We start from the raw sequence: 17,795 nt of genomic DNA, 5'->3' as shown, positions 1-17,795 counted from the left end.
AGATAGATAGATAGATAGATAGATAGATGTCATTTATATGACTACATAGTATTTCTGTAATAACAATGTTACTTATGGGCTGAATGAAAACAAAAGATGATTGACATTTTTGTTTTGTTTATTGTTATGCACGCCAATGGAAAATGTATAAAGTAGTTTCTTTTGTTGCACAACATACCCCGACTGTGAGTAATAAGGTTCAATGGAGGTCCGTGAATCTTTAAAGCATCTGCTTTTATTCCCATTTTGCTCTCGGCAGGACATTAAATGATTTAGATTGCTAGTATCATTCTGCACAGTCGATCAAATGTGGTTTTCTCGCTCAGAATCAAAAGTGGAACCCTTCGTCATGTTCCCATCTGATGGCTCACATCACATTGCTAAGGAGTGGGACTCTATCATTGGATATATGGAAATATTCTGGATAAACCAAAAGCGACAAAAAAAAATAAAAAAAAATTGCAGTGGTAAGATTTGCATACCAGGGGGCTTCGGGAAACTTTTCTTGAAATATAGTACCTGAAAGAGTCTTCTGACAGTCACACCGCGAGGAGATCCCACATGTGTGCAGCAGGTAAACAGCCAGAGGCTGCACAGCCAAACCCTCACTGTTACAATCCTCACCGATGTAAAACTTTTATGATGATATGAAGCAACAGTGCTCTGTAACGAGGTGTTGTCGTTTACTTCTTGACATGAAAGTGCAGTCTAGGAGGAAAATATTGTGACTGAAACCGAACACAAGTGAGAGTACACATTTAGTACCACCACATGAAGAGCAGGGATCCAAATCGGATGTCGAAGCCAACCTGCTCCTCCTTTCAGTGGGGAGTTGTATACTGCATGACTAGCATGATCAGCAGCAGTGTGTTGCCCCTTTTAAACTTTTAATCGGATGAAAATAAGTTTGTGACTGTAACATAACAGAGCACAATAGAATGATCCTCAAATGCATAGGTTATATCAGAGGTCCACAATCACCTGGCGGCAGATATTTTGGTTTTTTGGTTTTATTTTGAAAATGTAGATTAAATTCTCTTGTTAATCCAGAATTTATTTCCAAAAACACTTCTGCCATCACTTTCCTAAAACCGGTCCATGGTGCAGATCCGAACAATTAAAGTAGAACTGTATACTTCAACTCCTCCCTGTGCACAAACAGATCATGCCAACTCAAACGTGGTCTGAGTAGTAGTTGTATTTCTTGCAGCATCTTGCATAAAGATATGCATGATTTATTTCAGAGATTTTGACATCGTTCCACATTTTTCCGAACAGAGAAAGTCGATTTGCTGAGCTGTTCCGCAACTTTGGCAAATTGCCTTTAAAAAAAAAACTATTGTGGCATTTTTTTCTTCCAAGTGTGCAGTCCTCACTGATGTTTGCAAAGAGTTCCCTGAAATGAGTCAAAAGCCAAACAGGCACTATAAAGCAGCAGGACACTGCTACTGAAGCACCCAATTCATGTTCAACATTCTCAACACCTGCTTAAAATATTTCACAGATAAATAAAATATAAATCAAAAGCGCCGTCATGCATTCGTAGAAGCTGAGAAGCTATTTTGGAATTCTTGTGTCAGGAGGTGTGAAAATATACTTTCTTTTTTTTTTATCATGATGTTGTACTATAGGTGAGCAAAAGAAAAGCAGAATGTGTCAGTCAGTGAGGAAAAAAAAAGCCTTGCTGGTGCCGCCATTCTCTGTAAACCAGTGTGAAAGCCAATGGGAACACTGCTGAGGCCGCCGCCATAACAAGTCTCATTTACATTTGAAATGGCAAATAGCAAAGCAGACTAACAGGCAGCCAAAGAATGACAGGTAAAGAGGGCTTGTCAAGGAACTAAAAATGTATCCCGTCTGAATCTCTCTCAGCGACTGTGCCTGCGTCTCCCACATGACACAGCATCTCCTTTCTCTCTTTGCTTAAACACTGTTCACGGCCCAATTCATTACCATTTACGTGACAAATACACACTGCTGATTGCAATGACACATCAACCAAAAGTGTAAAAAAGGCTGACAACACAATCATTTTTAAAATGAGAAATCTATTCAGAAATCACATTTTTTTGGGGGGGGACCGAAACGTAGCCTGTACAACAAAAGCAAAAAAAGCAATACCTGTAGTACGCAGTGATCCGTGAGATGTTTTTCAATATACATTGGGCCACTCACTTAGTCCACGGTGTACGACAATGCCAATGTGTCTCACACGAACAACAAACCAGCACTTCACAACTGGCATGGAGTTTGCAACCAGTAAAACTATCATTTACTGGAAATCAATGCAACAAAATACAAAAATTCTTAAAATCATTGATTGTCGTTGTTGGATCATTGTTTCCCAGGTGGTTGGTTGTCTTTGGGAAGGTTATATTTATTGAGTTCAAACTATAGTTTTCTTCCAGTTTCCACAGATACATATTCCATTAGTATGAAATGTTATATGCTTTATGTGTTACATGTAGTATACTATGTTATTATTAGATTGCTAAGCTAATGACTGATAGGTTTCCACAATTAATACAAATGGTAATGGTGAGAAGTAACTGACAGTATTTCAAGTCATTGGTTTTTAAAATGAACGCTTTTGAAAAAGCAGAATTTTTGGAAGATGGTGGTGATGTCGTACAGGTGGAAATAGTGTCTGTACTAGTGACAAACACAATATTCGATTCTGGAGATATACTTTAAATTCAACTCAACAGCCAAACAAATATACCTTTCAGAGCAATTTGGAAAAAAAATAAAAATAAATCATCGACGTCTATTCCCAAGGCTAAGGCGCATGCATGACAAAGTTGTGCATAGAGTGCAACTTGATGTCAATTTTTCACAGCTGAAGCAACAACAGTGTAATATAAAGATGTTTCAAATGAATAACATACAGTGCACAGAGCATACCTACCACACTAAAGGCGAGACAGTTTCTTGGAGGCAGCTCCAGACACAGCATACACCACATAGTGCACGAGAGACAAGCATAGGGCCTACACACTGCAGAATAAACCAGTTGGCTGTCTATGTGTGGGTCAAATGGATTATTGTGTATGCTGTCTGAAAAAGTTTGGATCTATAGAAAAGTTGCTTCTTCGGGCTGCAGAATTGAGGTGAATATCTGAGTTTTGGTTAAAGGAGAACAAAAAACAAAACAAAGGAGAAAAAGCTGGGTCCTTGTGATGTCTAGTGGCAAACCATTAACCATATTGTCTTCTCCATGCCCTGCAGATTGTTTTGTACAATGGTACTAGCTAAAAAAAAAAAAAAGCAGTAAGTTCACATTTCTTTAACAACTTCAGCCTTCCTACTGGCTGCGCTCCCAGATCCACAGTCACGATGATACCATCAGCTGTGCTCCCATCCTGACCACCGCCACAACGCTGGAGGTCAATGCTGGAGGCAATCGGGGAGGAGAACCCTGCGAGGGGTGAGTGCACTGCTTTGAAAGTGAGATACCCTGGAGGTGACTCATCTTTACTTCCCTTCATTCACCAAAGAGCCGAAAAAAACATGGCTGTGACAGACTGTCTGTGGGGTGAATTAAGCTGGATTTCTGCCTCACAGAAAATTACTACTGTGTGGCATCAACAAACAGACAGGGGAAAAAAAGGGGCTTTTGGATTATTGCCTAAAAACATGATATTATGCCAAAACTAAGTGATGATGTGGGGATGATTAAAGTCTGGTATAAACTAAAAAAACAAGTGCCAAACTGCACTGAGAGCTGATGGTGCCTAATTACCTTTTTATTTGTGTGTATTTGTTTTGTGGCTACAGCTTGTAAGTGGGTGAAGATGAAGCCCCAAATGAATAAATTAAAAATAGTTTTTAACAAAAACCCATTAAATACTTTATAAAAGCTTTGTTTTATCACATCAAAAGCCTTTTTCGTCCAACAAAATAAAAGGTCCCTGCCCCCCCTCTCTTCATAATGACTCTATTTCATATAATTCGGAAAAAGGCACCAACTGCCCTTTGGAATTTAAAAGAGGATTATTCAAACTAATATGATGCTGTATTGCCCACCCAAAACTATTTTGCATTGATGCGTGGACTCCATTGACCTCTGGAGGTATCCTGAGGTACCGTCTACTTTATAAGCAGATCATTTCAGTCTCATACAGTTGCAAAACACAGACACATACAACGTCATTGCGAAGGCTTCTTATTTCATTTGCAGGACTGTAAATTGAATAATTAAGTTTGCGGCAAGAATAATCCCCTGTACTTACAGGGATTACAGTGGCTTCAATTTGAAATCAAATTGAGGCTACACTATTGTTTCGAGCCAACTGTCTGCACTGCGCAGGGGAACTTATAATCATAACCTTCCATGCACTCATCTTCCGCCAGCTTACATTTGATGCATGGCAGGGTGCGACACAGCGAAAACACACAGAACTACACAATCACCCATCAGTTTTCTAAGACCTCCTCTTCCTAATAGTTTGACCTATGAATGTCTCAAGGGTCTTCCAGGCGATGCAGGACAAGCAGGAAACGATTTGTACAGGTCACCAGGCTCAAAGAGAGAAACACACATGTCCATAGACATCTATAGTCAAGACTGTGCGTCTTATAGGTTCTCAGTCAGCCACACTGTATAAAACTTTGGGCCACAACATGAAGTTTGTTGCACGCAAATTACACAATGAAAACGTAAGCTGAAGCAATACCTGATTGGACATGAAGAACACTTCCTAAATATAAACATGAACGGAGCCCTCGCCGTGGTGGCCTTTATGATGAAGAAGAAGAAGAAGAAGCTGGTAGGGGCCCAGAAAACATCCAAACTCCAACCTAGATTTACTTGTGCTGAAGCAACAGCTCTGTGATGCTCTCATAACCTTCAATCCATGAATCCATCCATCCAGTCAATTATAGAGACATTCATGCAGATAAACAACCAATGTAGAGTCGCTAATTAACCTAACAAGCATGTTGTTCCATTGTGGCAGGAAGCTAGAAAAACCAAACTAAACACAAAATAGGCACAGGGAGTCCATTCCAATTCAACACAGAAGGAAGTTAACAACCACCACATCATCAAGCTATTCTCGACAGAATCATAAAAGCAAACAAGGCTTTGAATGGCGACTCAGTGACAACTATAATCAAAACTCAAAAAGTGTCTACACAGAAGGTACAGCATGGAGATGGAGTGAGAGGTCAACACACAGTCACTGTCATTACACATGCAAAACATAACAACAAACATCCAAAGCAGAGGAATATGTTTCAGATTGCATTTACTTTAGTATGAAACGGATGTATGTTGATACGTAGGCTATGCGGACAGCTGGCATGAAGAAAAAAAAAAAAAGTCCCCGCAAATTACTGCTTTTTTCACTTGAATATGCAAGCTTACGTAAGTGGGAATATTATATCATATATCACTTGCCATAATGGTCTGACTGTACATTAAAATTTAGCATTAACATTCACCCCCTTTGATGTTTCCTTCCCCCGCGTTTCACAAGCGATCGATCAGTTTTAAGATGACGTCGCTCCACTCTGCTGCTGTCTTTGAATTATATCAGCTGCATTCCACACCAACGCATGAATTCTTCCGGTCACACCAGGAGGTCCTGATATCCACACTCATTTCATTAGGCGTCGCGTTAATGCACCCCACAAGGGAAGGCAGTTGATGCATGAAGTGCTAATATTAAAGTAAATGATTGCATAAGCATACAACACATGTGAGTGCGTTATGCGCCTGTGTGTGATGGATGTGCTGTGAGGTAATGCTGTGACACATTAAAGCAGGCAGGGGACGAGGCGATGTGGCGAGATGCACCGGTGACTCACGGAACTGATAATTTACCGCTCATGAGTGCGATTGAGACACACGCAACCACCCAACCGCATGACAGGAGAGACTGTGTTCATTCAGAGGTCAGGTAGGGACAATGAGAACACACACACACACACACACACACACACACACACACACACACACACACACACACACACACACACACACACACACACACACACACACACACACACACACACACACACACACACACACACACACACACACACACACACACACACACACACACACACACACACACACAGTCACTGTGTCCCTCTCTCTCTATCGCTCAGTCTCTCAGTGCTGTTGACCACTGAAGCTGATGCTGTTTCATTTATCAAGGCCTTCACTGGCCGTGTTCTACATACTAGAGTAGGATCCAGGTAATTAATTAAGTAATTTACCCACAGTCTTATGACATCCTTGGTTGGATTTCTCCTTAAAAATTTATAAGAAATGATACACTTGCATTTGCTATAATAATAATAATTTGCAGTGCAGCCACAAAATAAATCATCCAACTTGAGCTTATTACACCTGGGATACTTGGGGTGTTACACGGCAACATTTTGAAAACAATGTCCATTAATACAAAAACTGATGTCGTTGGCATGCCAGGCCGGTAGTTGGCACTGTTGGGTGTTATTGTAATGAAACCACGCATGTACGTGGACAATACGCTAGAAACATTAACAATGGTACGTAAATACATTGCATGGATGGATGGACAGACAGAAGTTGGATCACCATTACAGTGAACTCAACCCTAAAGCTATAAAAACCCCAGGAGAAAATGGACTGACGGTCACGACACTCTGGAGACAAACATTGTGGTTCTTGTCAATCTGTGTGCATGTGCAGATGAGCTATTCTCTGCAGCTGAGCCTCGCCTGCACAGTAGCAGCATGTCAGAAAAGTAGAGTTCTCAGTGGCTACAAGCATTGTTGTCAAATTGTCGTTTTTACTTGAAATGTTATGTTAATGCAGCCTTATTTTTACCCTCTGTGAGTGCTTTCCAAATCATTGTCCAGAACAGCTTTGAAGAGCACCAGAGGCCACCGGGGCCCTGAGACTTTGCCAAAGTTAGATGTGGAAAGGTCAAAGAAAACCATTTTCATTCCTTGTCTGCCCTGGTAATGTATTTTGATGATAGGATACATGTCCGTTATAAAGGTTCCAATGTTGTACGGCCAATGTTGTGTATTTCATTCACCTATTTCCTCATCTGAAACATAGCTAGCCAACCACCTATGAAGTTCTTTCAAACAAAAAAGAAAAAAGAAAACATGGCCTCCATACTGCATCATCACTGGCTCTCGGTGTCCTCATTACCCTCATCCACTGCCTGCTTTGTGAAGTTTCCTCTCTCACCGAGGAAAGAAGAGCAAAGCATGTAGTTGTACGAATCCTTGTTCTTTCGGTCAACTTCAATTTCAGTCGACATTCCCTTTCTTTAAAGTTTACAACAGGGAAGGTATAATTTTCCAGTCTTTCAAACACACTTATAGAGGATGAAGCAGTATACTTTGAGAATGAACTTTCCAAGCTTTTTTTTCTTCTTCTTCTTTTTTTTGTGCTTGGACAACTTCATGAGACCTGATGCAACATTAATGCAACACAGGCTTTCAGGCGATTCAAGATGAAAACTCTCTCTGAGGATGGTGGCTGGACTGGAGCTAAGACCATTCTTTTTGAGCTAATCAGACCTTGATAAAAGAAAAAGAAAAAAAAAATCACGAGAGATTATTATTCAATGGCGCACCATCCGTTTTAAAAGTCCCATTGATGACTTCAGTTTAAGAAGTCAACAGACTGCAGTATGTGAACAACCTCAGTATGAAATGTTTAATAATGTATTTGACAATATTTAGTTGGCTTTTTGCTGAGTGGTTGTTCAAATGTCAAACATAATCGAGACCGAATGGTCTTAAAATGAGATGTGGCGCATGTTTGACCGATTAAAACTAGGTTTTAGATCTGTTATGCAGTTTTCTTGTTATTTACAAGTGCAGAGAGTACCAGGTCCTTACAGCGCCAGGTAGTTTCACAATGAATGTATACCATGTGCATCTATGCATTCAGCAGAGTTAACTTCTGAGTTAATTATTACTATGGGCAGTTGATTTGCTGAAGTGAAAATGGGTTAATGATGCCTTTTTTGTTATTTTACAAAGGTGGTTTATTCTGAAGTCCTAACCTGCATTTAATCATTTACCACCTGAAGATACGGTCAGATGTGTCCAACAGCTGGTATAATGTGTGATTGTCTTCACTTCAGACAGGTGAGCTTTCACACTACAACTAAGTAGTGCCCTGGACCATTAACTATGATCATTAGGCCCTCAGAAATGAGTAATAATAAATCACTGTGCCTGGATAAATCCACGGAACTCCAGGTCATTATGTACTGTAAATTAAAACAGAGATGTGACATTTTAATGCACTGTGTTATTTTATTCTGAACCAAATGTCCTGAAGCACAAAACTTGCAGAACAAAAGATGTGTCAGAAAAATAGAACTGTAGCCTTACCAGATTTAATCTACCTCAGAGTCAGAAAGTCCTTTGTAAATGACTAATGTGAACAAGGATGTTTCGTTTCCTTCTCGGCCAGGCCTGGACTTTATGGCCTGACAACTGAATTGGGCAAACACGTCAAAACAAAGCATTAAAATTCAAAGGCAAAGACAGTGGTTGGCAATTAGTAACCTGGCTGACTCTTCCCTTGTCCGCAGGTGGCTCTTCTTGCTTTTGTTTTTCCTCTCCTCTCTCTCTTTTATTTATTTTTTTGACATGAGTACCTTCCCTTACAAGCATAAATAGTGCGACGCTCGGCTGAGTGCGTCTCCAGAGAGCAGTGAAGGTGCGGAAGGATGGCGGCTTCTGACTATACATGAGAGGCACACAAACACTCGGGCTAATCCGTCACGCAGGTAATGAGCGCGTCCCTGTCACAGTCCCCCGAAGAATGCACGGTGGCACGGGTGTTAGCATGAACACCACACAGACATGCATTCAACACCGTTAACGTGAATTCCTGTGCCGGCAAATGGAGACAAGGGGTGACATTTATATGATAGCGGCACCCTTACGAGATTACACACACACACACACTTACACACAAACACACAAGCAGCGTGAAATGTGTCCACAGCCACACACTGGAAGTCGCTCCCAATGCACTCAGAGCACAGCAAGGCTAATAAAAACCAGGATGTGGAGCCACACACGGGTAAGACGACTCACAGCAAGTATTGCACAGGCTTCGATAACCCTGATGCTGTCTGTGAAAGGCACCGGCCACAATGAGAGGAGCGCAGGCCTGCTGGTAATTAAGGATTAGTCATGGCAGAAGGGAATATAAATGCAGTAATTAATGATTGGGTGCCAAGCTGCTTCAAACGAAAATTACACATGCTTTGAACAAAATATTCTTCCTACTTACCCAGCCGTATCTTTCTTTATGCTTTTGAGGTGAGGGACATAATTTGATTCAGTACATTTGCTTTTCTGCCTCTAATGTGACACTTTGCATGACGTTTTGTGAGAGAAAGTCGTGTTGGCCAAGGTAGGCACCATTCCTGTTCAGATGCCTTAAGCCACAGTCTTACAAGTTCTGCTGATAGATACTGATGTTGACCACCGAGACTGAAAAAAATAAATAGTCTGCACTGGGGAGAATGTAGGAGCTTGAGAGAAATGAATCATTCACACTTTTTATCCAAAGCCAGTTTTCATTTGCATTTGGAGCACATTCATTACAAAAATATGCTTTTTCATTTGTGATCTGCAATGGTTTTATAGACCTTTTCTTCTTTAACAAACTCCTGACCTTGTTATCTGATGTGCTGTGAACTGAAATTTGAACAGGAGTAACAGTACAGTGTGTGAAATGGCCTCTGAGAAGTTTCAAAGTATTGTTGAACTGAACAATTTCCCTGTCTGAAGCACTTTCATAAACCCTACTGCTCATGTTATACAGTGAAAGATCAGTGCGACCCTTAATAGGAGATTTATAATTCTATTCTTTCAGCCAAGACCCTGTCAAAAACCATCAAACAATGAAGGAAGAAACATGAATTCATCCATGTTTGGTCATTTCTCATAAAAATGAATGACTTCAGGATTCCAAATATTAAAATCAACACGTCAAGAAGCCTTTAGGCATCAACTCTATTTTTCTTCATTTCATGCACATCCTTATTCTCATGAGGCACGGGTCTCTAAGCTCCTCCAATGAGAATCAAGGGTGACCTTGAATAACTCAAGACAGACTATAACACCACTGCCGCAAATGCTGCTCACTCAAACACACGAAAAGCCCAACAGTTCCATTACTTTATCATTCTCCACTTACAAGAGAAGAGAAAGTCTTCAGCACATATTTTTGGGATATGTACCCCAAAATGCATTTTTACTCAGACACTATATTTTAATTCTTTCTTTGTCACTCTCTCTATTGTGAGATGGGGATGGATCTGAGCGAGTCGGAGGAAAGTGGTTTGCTGGTTTTCTGATCAAGCAGTGATACTAACCTGGTTGTCTTACTATGAGGGAACCTTTCCAAGGGTTAGGGTTAGACAATTACCATACCCACATTAATTTAAAACAACATTCCAGCCAACTGGACTGTCAATGCAATGGAACACATGTATGAACCATAAACAAAAAAAAACAACACTTACCCTGTGATGCGAGGCAGCGTGTCAGTCGAGAAGAGGGCGTGGGGTGGCTTGTCTCGCTCTATCAGCCAAATGGTATATTGCCCACTTTGTCTGGGGTGAAGGAATACCGCCATGTCCAAACTACAGGGCCCCTGACCACCCCACAGCCAAGGACTCATCACCCAAGGGCCACCGAAGGCTGAACTGTTCACCCAGAGGAACTGACCTGTGTAAGAGAGGGGAAAAAGAGCAATACATATCAAGAATTATATAGAAAATTATGCAGAAAATATTGAAAAACAACATCTTATAATCTCACCAACAACCCGTCCTGATACAGTATCGTCGATTTGTACAAGGAAGTTTTGAGACAATGGCTGGTGGATGCTTTAATTGAAAATGTATGAAATAAGGGCTACTTTGAAAGTGAGCAGCCGACGACAGCCGGTGCTAAAGAAAAGAGAATGTATCGGGTGAAGAATCAAAGAACATTTTTATGTAGCTTTGATATGAAGTCCCTTTTCAGTTTCAAAACGAATGCAATCATTCGAGCAGGAAGTTCATCAGAAGCTCCAACTTCTGCGAGTGCATGGGTGTGAGGGAAGGCACAAAGAATCTGAACTTGAAAGGAAGAAAATCCCATTTTAATATATTCAGGTAAAAAAAAAAAAAACTTTGTTGAGGAAGGATCTGGATTTAAAAAAATGCGAGGCAGAATCCTCGCTGAAAAAGTGACCTTGTGTCATTCAGACCAGCCATCCCAGATGATACACCTGATGGAGTTTGAATGCTAAGAGGAGCCCACAATGCTGGGGACACAGGCATAGAACTAAACTGTGACAGTATACATATTATTCCATCAGACGACAGATGTATTTCTTTATATTTCTTTTCTCTTGTAGACTGGCTCCATTTCTTGCCTCTGGATAATGATGGTGCCAGCCTCCCAAGGGTCAGGATGTATTAAAATATACTTCTCTAACTGGGGCACATGTGTCTCCTTGAGTATGTCACCCATTTCAGTTAAACAGCTTTTTACCATTAGTTGTCTATGCAATTTGTATGTTGGTACTTGTGAAACAGAAGAGAGGCGGAGAACTCGGGCTGAGCAGAGTCTTGAAGTGTGGAAATGCTGCAAACAACTTTAAATATGGGCTATTTTCGTTTTTAAGAATAAACCCAAATCACATATCAAGAGGATTCAAAGGTCCGATATCAGAAATGACCGGAGTGAAATGCTTGGCTCCCTAAATGCTCAGAAGAATTGGATGACTTCAGTTCTCTCAATTTTCCATTTCCGTTCATTATCGTTCTGCAGTATGAATTCTCTTTAAGCTGTCCAACCATGGACTTGTTTATTCCCAGCAACATGTTTCCCTTTGGCTGTGATAAACTTCTGTTCTTATCTGTTGTGTTGCAACTAGGTTCCTCCAACTTTCGCTCTCATCTGTATGTTGTAGCTGAACTCGAGCTCTTGTCCTCATTTCTCCCCCTGAGAAGCAGTTTAGAAATTCTCCTCGTCCCCTGAGACCATCGCGAGACAGCTTTCTTTTTGACAGGTGAGTGAACAAATCTTGATGTATTGATCTTCTGATGGGGTGGTCAATTTTGTCTTGCCCGATCGTGCCCAGGATCCAACTTGTCCAGTTTCCACAAAGTACTTTGGAGTTCCACGCCCTTCCCTCTTTACAAACTTTCAGCCAGGCCACGATCTTTCTGGAAGATAGCTCCTTATCACATAGAATGAAATTTTGCCTTTTCGCCACGTCTGATGATGCGTTTCCAGCTCCTGTAATGCTGCGATGAAACTTTAGATATCATTAAATTATAAATCAATTGATCAAACCCATGACTGTCAGACACATGCAACTGCTACTTCCCCAGAAGAATTAAAACAAACCTACACATTTTTAATTTGAATGAAAACCGAGAACTTGGATTTTTCTTCTACATCCCAAACACTTCTGATAACTCCTACATTTGAATCGAAATTCACAAGGTTTTGCAAATAATTCTTCCTTTGGACCCGTCCTATTTCCACACTGTATTTGTACTGATGATCTCACATTATCAAACATGCATCATTGTCTTTGCGTGTCTTTGTCAAATCTCATTTCATGCACATTACTTCCTTTATTTCCCAACTGTCATGCAGGTAGAAAATATTTCAATAGGTGCAAACGATTCATTTCTATCTTGAAATACGAAATAAACAGACAGGGCAGAAGAGTCCCGAGCTATTTGTGTCTGCGTTTGCATAAAAAAAAAAAAATAAAAAAATGGCAAAAGGCTTTTACTTTTTCTGATAACTACTGTGCTGCCTTATCAGTTGAGGTTGCTGGCAAAAAATGGTGAAGTTCAAATTGGAGTGTTCCAGTTAAGCCTCATTTGCTCTCACTTTCAAAATGTGCATTTATCTTACAGAGCGAGTCTTGACGTCGTTGGGACGGAGGCTGGAATGCCTGCAGGTTTGCGAGAGATGGACTGGGTGACTTTATAAACACATACAGCAGTGATTGGATACAAGAGTTTTAGGGCTTAACCGAGCAGGACTGTGGACCCAGAGGCAGAAACCTATTAAGTTGTGTTTCCCAGCCTTAATAAGATGAAGAAATACTTGTTTGGGGGGGGGGGGGGGGGGGGTTAGTTACCAGCACAGTATAAATTATAACAACAAACTGCAAAGAGAGATAGACTGTAATTGCATTAGTTTGTTTCTGCCTGGGCCTCACCTGCCTAACAGAGCCTGATGCCCTCATTTACTGCATCACAAGGCTTGCTTCAACTCACTGTCTGCCCCAATTTGAATAGTACAGACTGATTACAGATGGGGAATTAGGCAACAGAGGGAGTTGTTGCTCGGTTGCATTAAAAAAAAGAAAAGAAAACAAAAATTAGAAAACAAGTAGCTGTAAAATGAGAAAGATTAGAGATAGATTATGTTCAGTAGGACAAAAGACATTTCCATTGTCATTGATTGTTTCCCTTCTTTTCAAAATAAAAGTATTATTTAATGTCAAAAATTTTACCCAAATGGCCTTTTGATCATTGAATGAATTACGTATTTGCACCACACCCCCCAATTGTAAAATTCTTCACCTATGGAAAAAATTAAAATAGGTTCCTAATATTGTAAAATAAAACTTGAAATGAGGTAACAAAAAAAAAGAAATGCTGGATAATGCACAAAAAAGAGTTTGGAAGACCTAATTAGTAAAAATCCTTTAGTAACATGAGTGGGTATCCCAGAAAGGCTGTTTCTTTCTTATTTTTCATGAGCCGGAGTCGAGATGAGAGGAAGCTTGGCATTCTATAAAAGACTGAATAGGCAAATGGTGCAACTTGAGAACAACACTCAAACAGCCGGGAAGATTTGTTCGACTAAGAACATTTTAAGAACCATGGATGAAAAACAATGTTCGATGGCCCTGATCACAAGGCCTTCAAACAGCATTAAGAAAGGCATGATTTTATCATATAAATCATTGTATAGTGTTAGACACGCTTTAGTCAGTCATTATCTGTAAACATCAGCTTACTGAAATCAAACCAAAACAAACAAACCTCAGAGATAATGACCTCTTCTTAAATTAGCACGTTCATTTAAGGTTGACAGAGGTGCAGTGGAAAATTGTCCTGTATTCCAGACAACTATCATCTCAACAATATTTACAGACATTTGTGCAAAATATGCTGCAATCCAGGGCATGCTTTCCTCAGACAAGGCTGTTTTTATTAAAAAAGGCACTGCCAATCCTTACTCTGAATATATATTACAATAGCATGGATCAAATGTCAAAGAGTCTTGAGCATTTCATAATGGCTCTTTAGTTTTAGACTACACAGAAAAACAATACAGAGCCACACGTCTGTATGTCCTCTATCCTCGGTTGCGACAGAACTGGAACTCACTCCACTCAGCTCTGAGTAAAAGGCAGAGTGAACCTTGGACAGTCACTCCCAATCCACACACAGATTCACGCCAACAGAAAATTCAGGACGGGCATTTCATCTAAACATGCATGGGATTGTTGGTGACATACTGCCATATTTACAATGGCCAAGGTCGCCATAAACTTGACATTATGAGGAAAGGCGCTGCACATCTGTTGTTCATGTTTTTAATGCCGGTAGAAGTGCAATCACGTTAAAAAAAAAAAAAAAAAACTTCTTTTTACATATGAAACTGAAAGAATTACTTTTGAATATCACACTTTCATCATGTCCCATCGTTCCTCCTTCTCGTGATAGGTTTGAAGGAATCCAGTAAAAAAAAACAAAAAAAAAAACATATTCAAGAAAAAGTGTAATACATTTGATAAAATGCCATCATCATTGGAAGTGGGAAATTTCTTTCTGTGGTTTTCTTGCATGTCATTTCCCAGGAGACCTGCGAAGACTAGAGGTGATGTAATTTTTACTGGGGAACCAAATTTCTTCGTAGTAAATATGTTACACACTCTCGCTCGCATCTTATGTCTTGCTTTAAAAAAAAAAAAAAAACTGTTGAAAACATGCTCGCATACACACCTTCATAATAAATAAACCACAAATGTCTGGACTCACTAAACAGTATAATAGCAGGCACAAAGCTTTCTGTACGATCATGCCAACAGTGGAGATCAAGCCAAAATTATTGCAGGAAAATAATCGTTTAGTGACATACATTCTGGAAATGACGTTTGAGTCAGTGGAGACTGAAGAATATACACGTTACAAAAAAACCAAAGACAAAACTGAAAGCATTTCGTACTAAATGTGCAAGATTATTGTATTAGCACCACGACGAATGCACCCAACACTCTGTGTAACCATTTCTACATAAAGCGTTACGTGATCGCTATATTTCTATTTCTAAAAAAAGCCGCGCACAGCCATCTCTGTCAGAATAATAGACAATCTGTTTCCACCTGAGCTGCCAATAAAAGAAGGTGCCATCCTGAATTTAACTGAAGTGGTATATCTATTTTGATCAAAAGTTTTGCGAGTACTGGTAAAACTGTTCTGAAATTTATACACAGCAAATGTTTGGACCTTTTATTAATAGACAAAGACATGCTCACTCACGTTGACCTCCCCACAGATTTGTTTGCACTATTGAACTATTGCACTATTAAGTTTAATTTAATTCTTCCTTTAGCTACAGTTTCTAAGAATGACTATACCCTATGGAAATAAGCCTTGAACACACCTGGAATAGATTTTATTCGGTTTGAAAGGATTACGGAAATCTGAAGGATATTTTTCCAAATTTCTTTATATTAGTAAGTTGATTCTACATCCTAGAAATGTATTTCATTGGTATAGATACAACAATATACATATTATTAAACCTTGGAATATCAGGGTTGTATTGAAGGATAGAGAATCATAACGCTCCAAGAAAATTGACAATACAGCATGTAAAGATATGCTTAAGCATATCTTTACATAACTTGTTAATATGTGACAACTATTCACACCAATTGAACCATTTGACCTAAAGGGAAAACACAGAACTCTCTCATAACCACTGGCCCCAATACCCCAACCCCCAACCCCCAGCAGTTTCTGACAAGGAACCAAACTGTATTGAGGTGACGGCACAAGCCACTGCTTTACACTGCCAGGAGTCATGGATGTTAAAAAAAAAAAAGAAAAAAAATGGAATAGTCTGATAGATCCTTGTTTCACATTAGCCTTCTTAAGACCATGTCTAAGTATCTGCTGGTTTTATTCAATAATTCGTTCTGCATCATAAGAAACACTGCGACTATGAATATGATATCTTTCCTCCACAGCTACTCCACCATCGACGAGGTGTTCACCGATACAGTTACATGACTGTTGCTAGAAGGAACCTCCAATAACCACTAATCTTTTCATTTTCCTTCTTTCCTTTGAACCCTGGGCTCCACTTGTACTCCAGTTTGGCTTATTTTTCCCGCAGTGAATGTTCCTGGTCAGAGGCAATTTGCTCTTCATCTGTGAACTTCAGATTTAGCGACTCCAGCTTAATCAACAGCTTTTCTAAAAATGGAACTTGATTGTGGCTCCTCCGTTCGGGGGAAGAGGCCCCTTGTTACTCCATCCCAAAAGCAGGTGCAGACACTTTTTACTGCAAAGTGATAGTTATACGGTGTCATTGAATCAAGCTGGCAGTGTTTTCTCTGCTCTCTGTGTGGTTAAAGATTCAATTGACGGATGCTCTTGTTGACATAGCATACCAAATCAGGCCAACTGTTGGTAAGAGCCCAATTCCCTCAGATAATAAAATCGTAGCTAAAGGCCCGAGAGAAGCAGCAAAACAAACCATTGAAATTGTATTCTATTCCAAATCCTCTTATAACATATTGCATTCACCCTCAGCCAGCACAAGCTTTTTGCGGGTCCCAACAATTTGACTGCCGCACATTTTAATTTACTACCCATTCCATCCCGCGTTGCAGCGACAGCTTCCCCTGTCCAGAAATGGAGTCAGACGTATGTCCCGCATGCTGACAAAACGCCACCTTGTGATGTGTTTTTGTCAGTGGACCCCTTTCTGTGTTGAATCACTGCCACTCCAATTTCACATCCAGATATGGTTTAAGGGAATGTTTTTGTAAAACCACACGATTGACTTCGACTGGCAAACACATCAATTAGAACATTTACAAAAGTTACTCCTTGGGCCACAACGAAATCTGTCAAGATAATTAAAAGCCTTACTGGAAGAAGTGGAGCAGGTGATTACACTTTTAAAGTCCTGTGTTGCAGGATGGGATGGAAAAAAAAAAAATTCTGATTTTTTTCCCATGTTGTGTCACACTCCTGTTCTCAAGGCTCAGAGATGGAATCAAAGTCTTGTGAGGCCACGGTAAGGCAAGGGGGGGGGGGGGGTTGTGTTCACCAGTAGACATCACAGTCCTATTTAATGGTAGGCATTTGTGGCCCCGGCGAGAGCAAATCCTGGATAGGTCAGACAATCCCACACTCATGCCGATATACAATTTCAAGTTACCGAAAACCTTTCACATGACTTGGATTGAAGGAGGAAGCAAGAGCACCTCGAGAAAACCTGCACAGACAACGAATTACCCACACACACACACACATATATATATATATATATATATATATATATATATATATATATATATATATATATATATATATATATTGCCTTGCTGGTTTGATGAGAACAAGTTGAAATAAAGAAACCAACACAGGCCGAAAATAGCAACAACAGCAACAACAAAAAAATCCTCTAAAATAAAACATCTTCTCCTATTTGTTTTGGGGCAAAGGGGAGATGAACTGCTGCAGATGCCCTGGTGAGAGACAGAATGT

General features: G+C 40.0%; 1 protein-coding gene across 1 annotated transcript in view; it reads right to left on the bottom strand.

The window, feature by feature from the left end:
• The window catches only part of alk (ALK receptor tyrosine kinase), a gene marked incomplete at both ends in the record, with an annotated part of 437,915 nt that overhangs the window by 167,575 nt on the left and 252,545 nt on the right, over positions 1-17,795 (bottom strand). The window contains one exon of the mRNA XM_080512279.1: positions 10,506-10,710. Within this exon, the coding sequence (XP_080368405.1) occupies positions 10,506-10,710 (205 nt within the window). The remainder of the gene's footprint in view (positions 1-10,505; positions 10,711-17,795) is intronic.

Source organism: Blennius ocellaris (assembly GCF_963422515.1).
Source record: "Blennius ocellaris genome assembly, chromosome: 17".
Classification (NCBI taxonomy): Eukaryota; Metazoa; Chordata; class Actinopteri; order Blenniiformes; family Blenniidae; genus Blennius; species Blennius ocellaris.
Note: the sequence above shows the minus strand (reverse complement) of the source record. Positions and strands in the feature narration are given on the sequence as shown.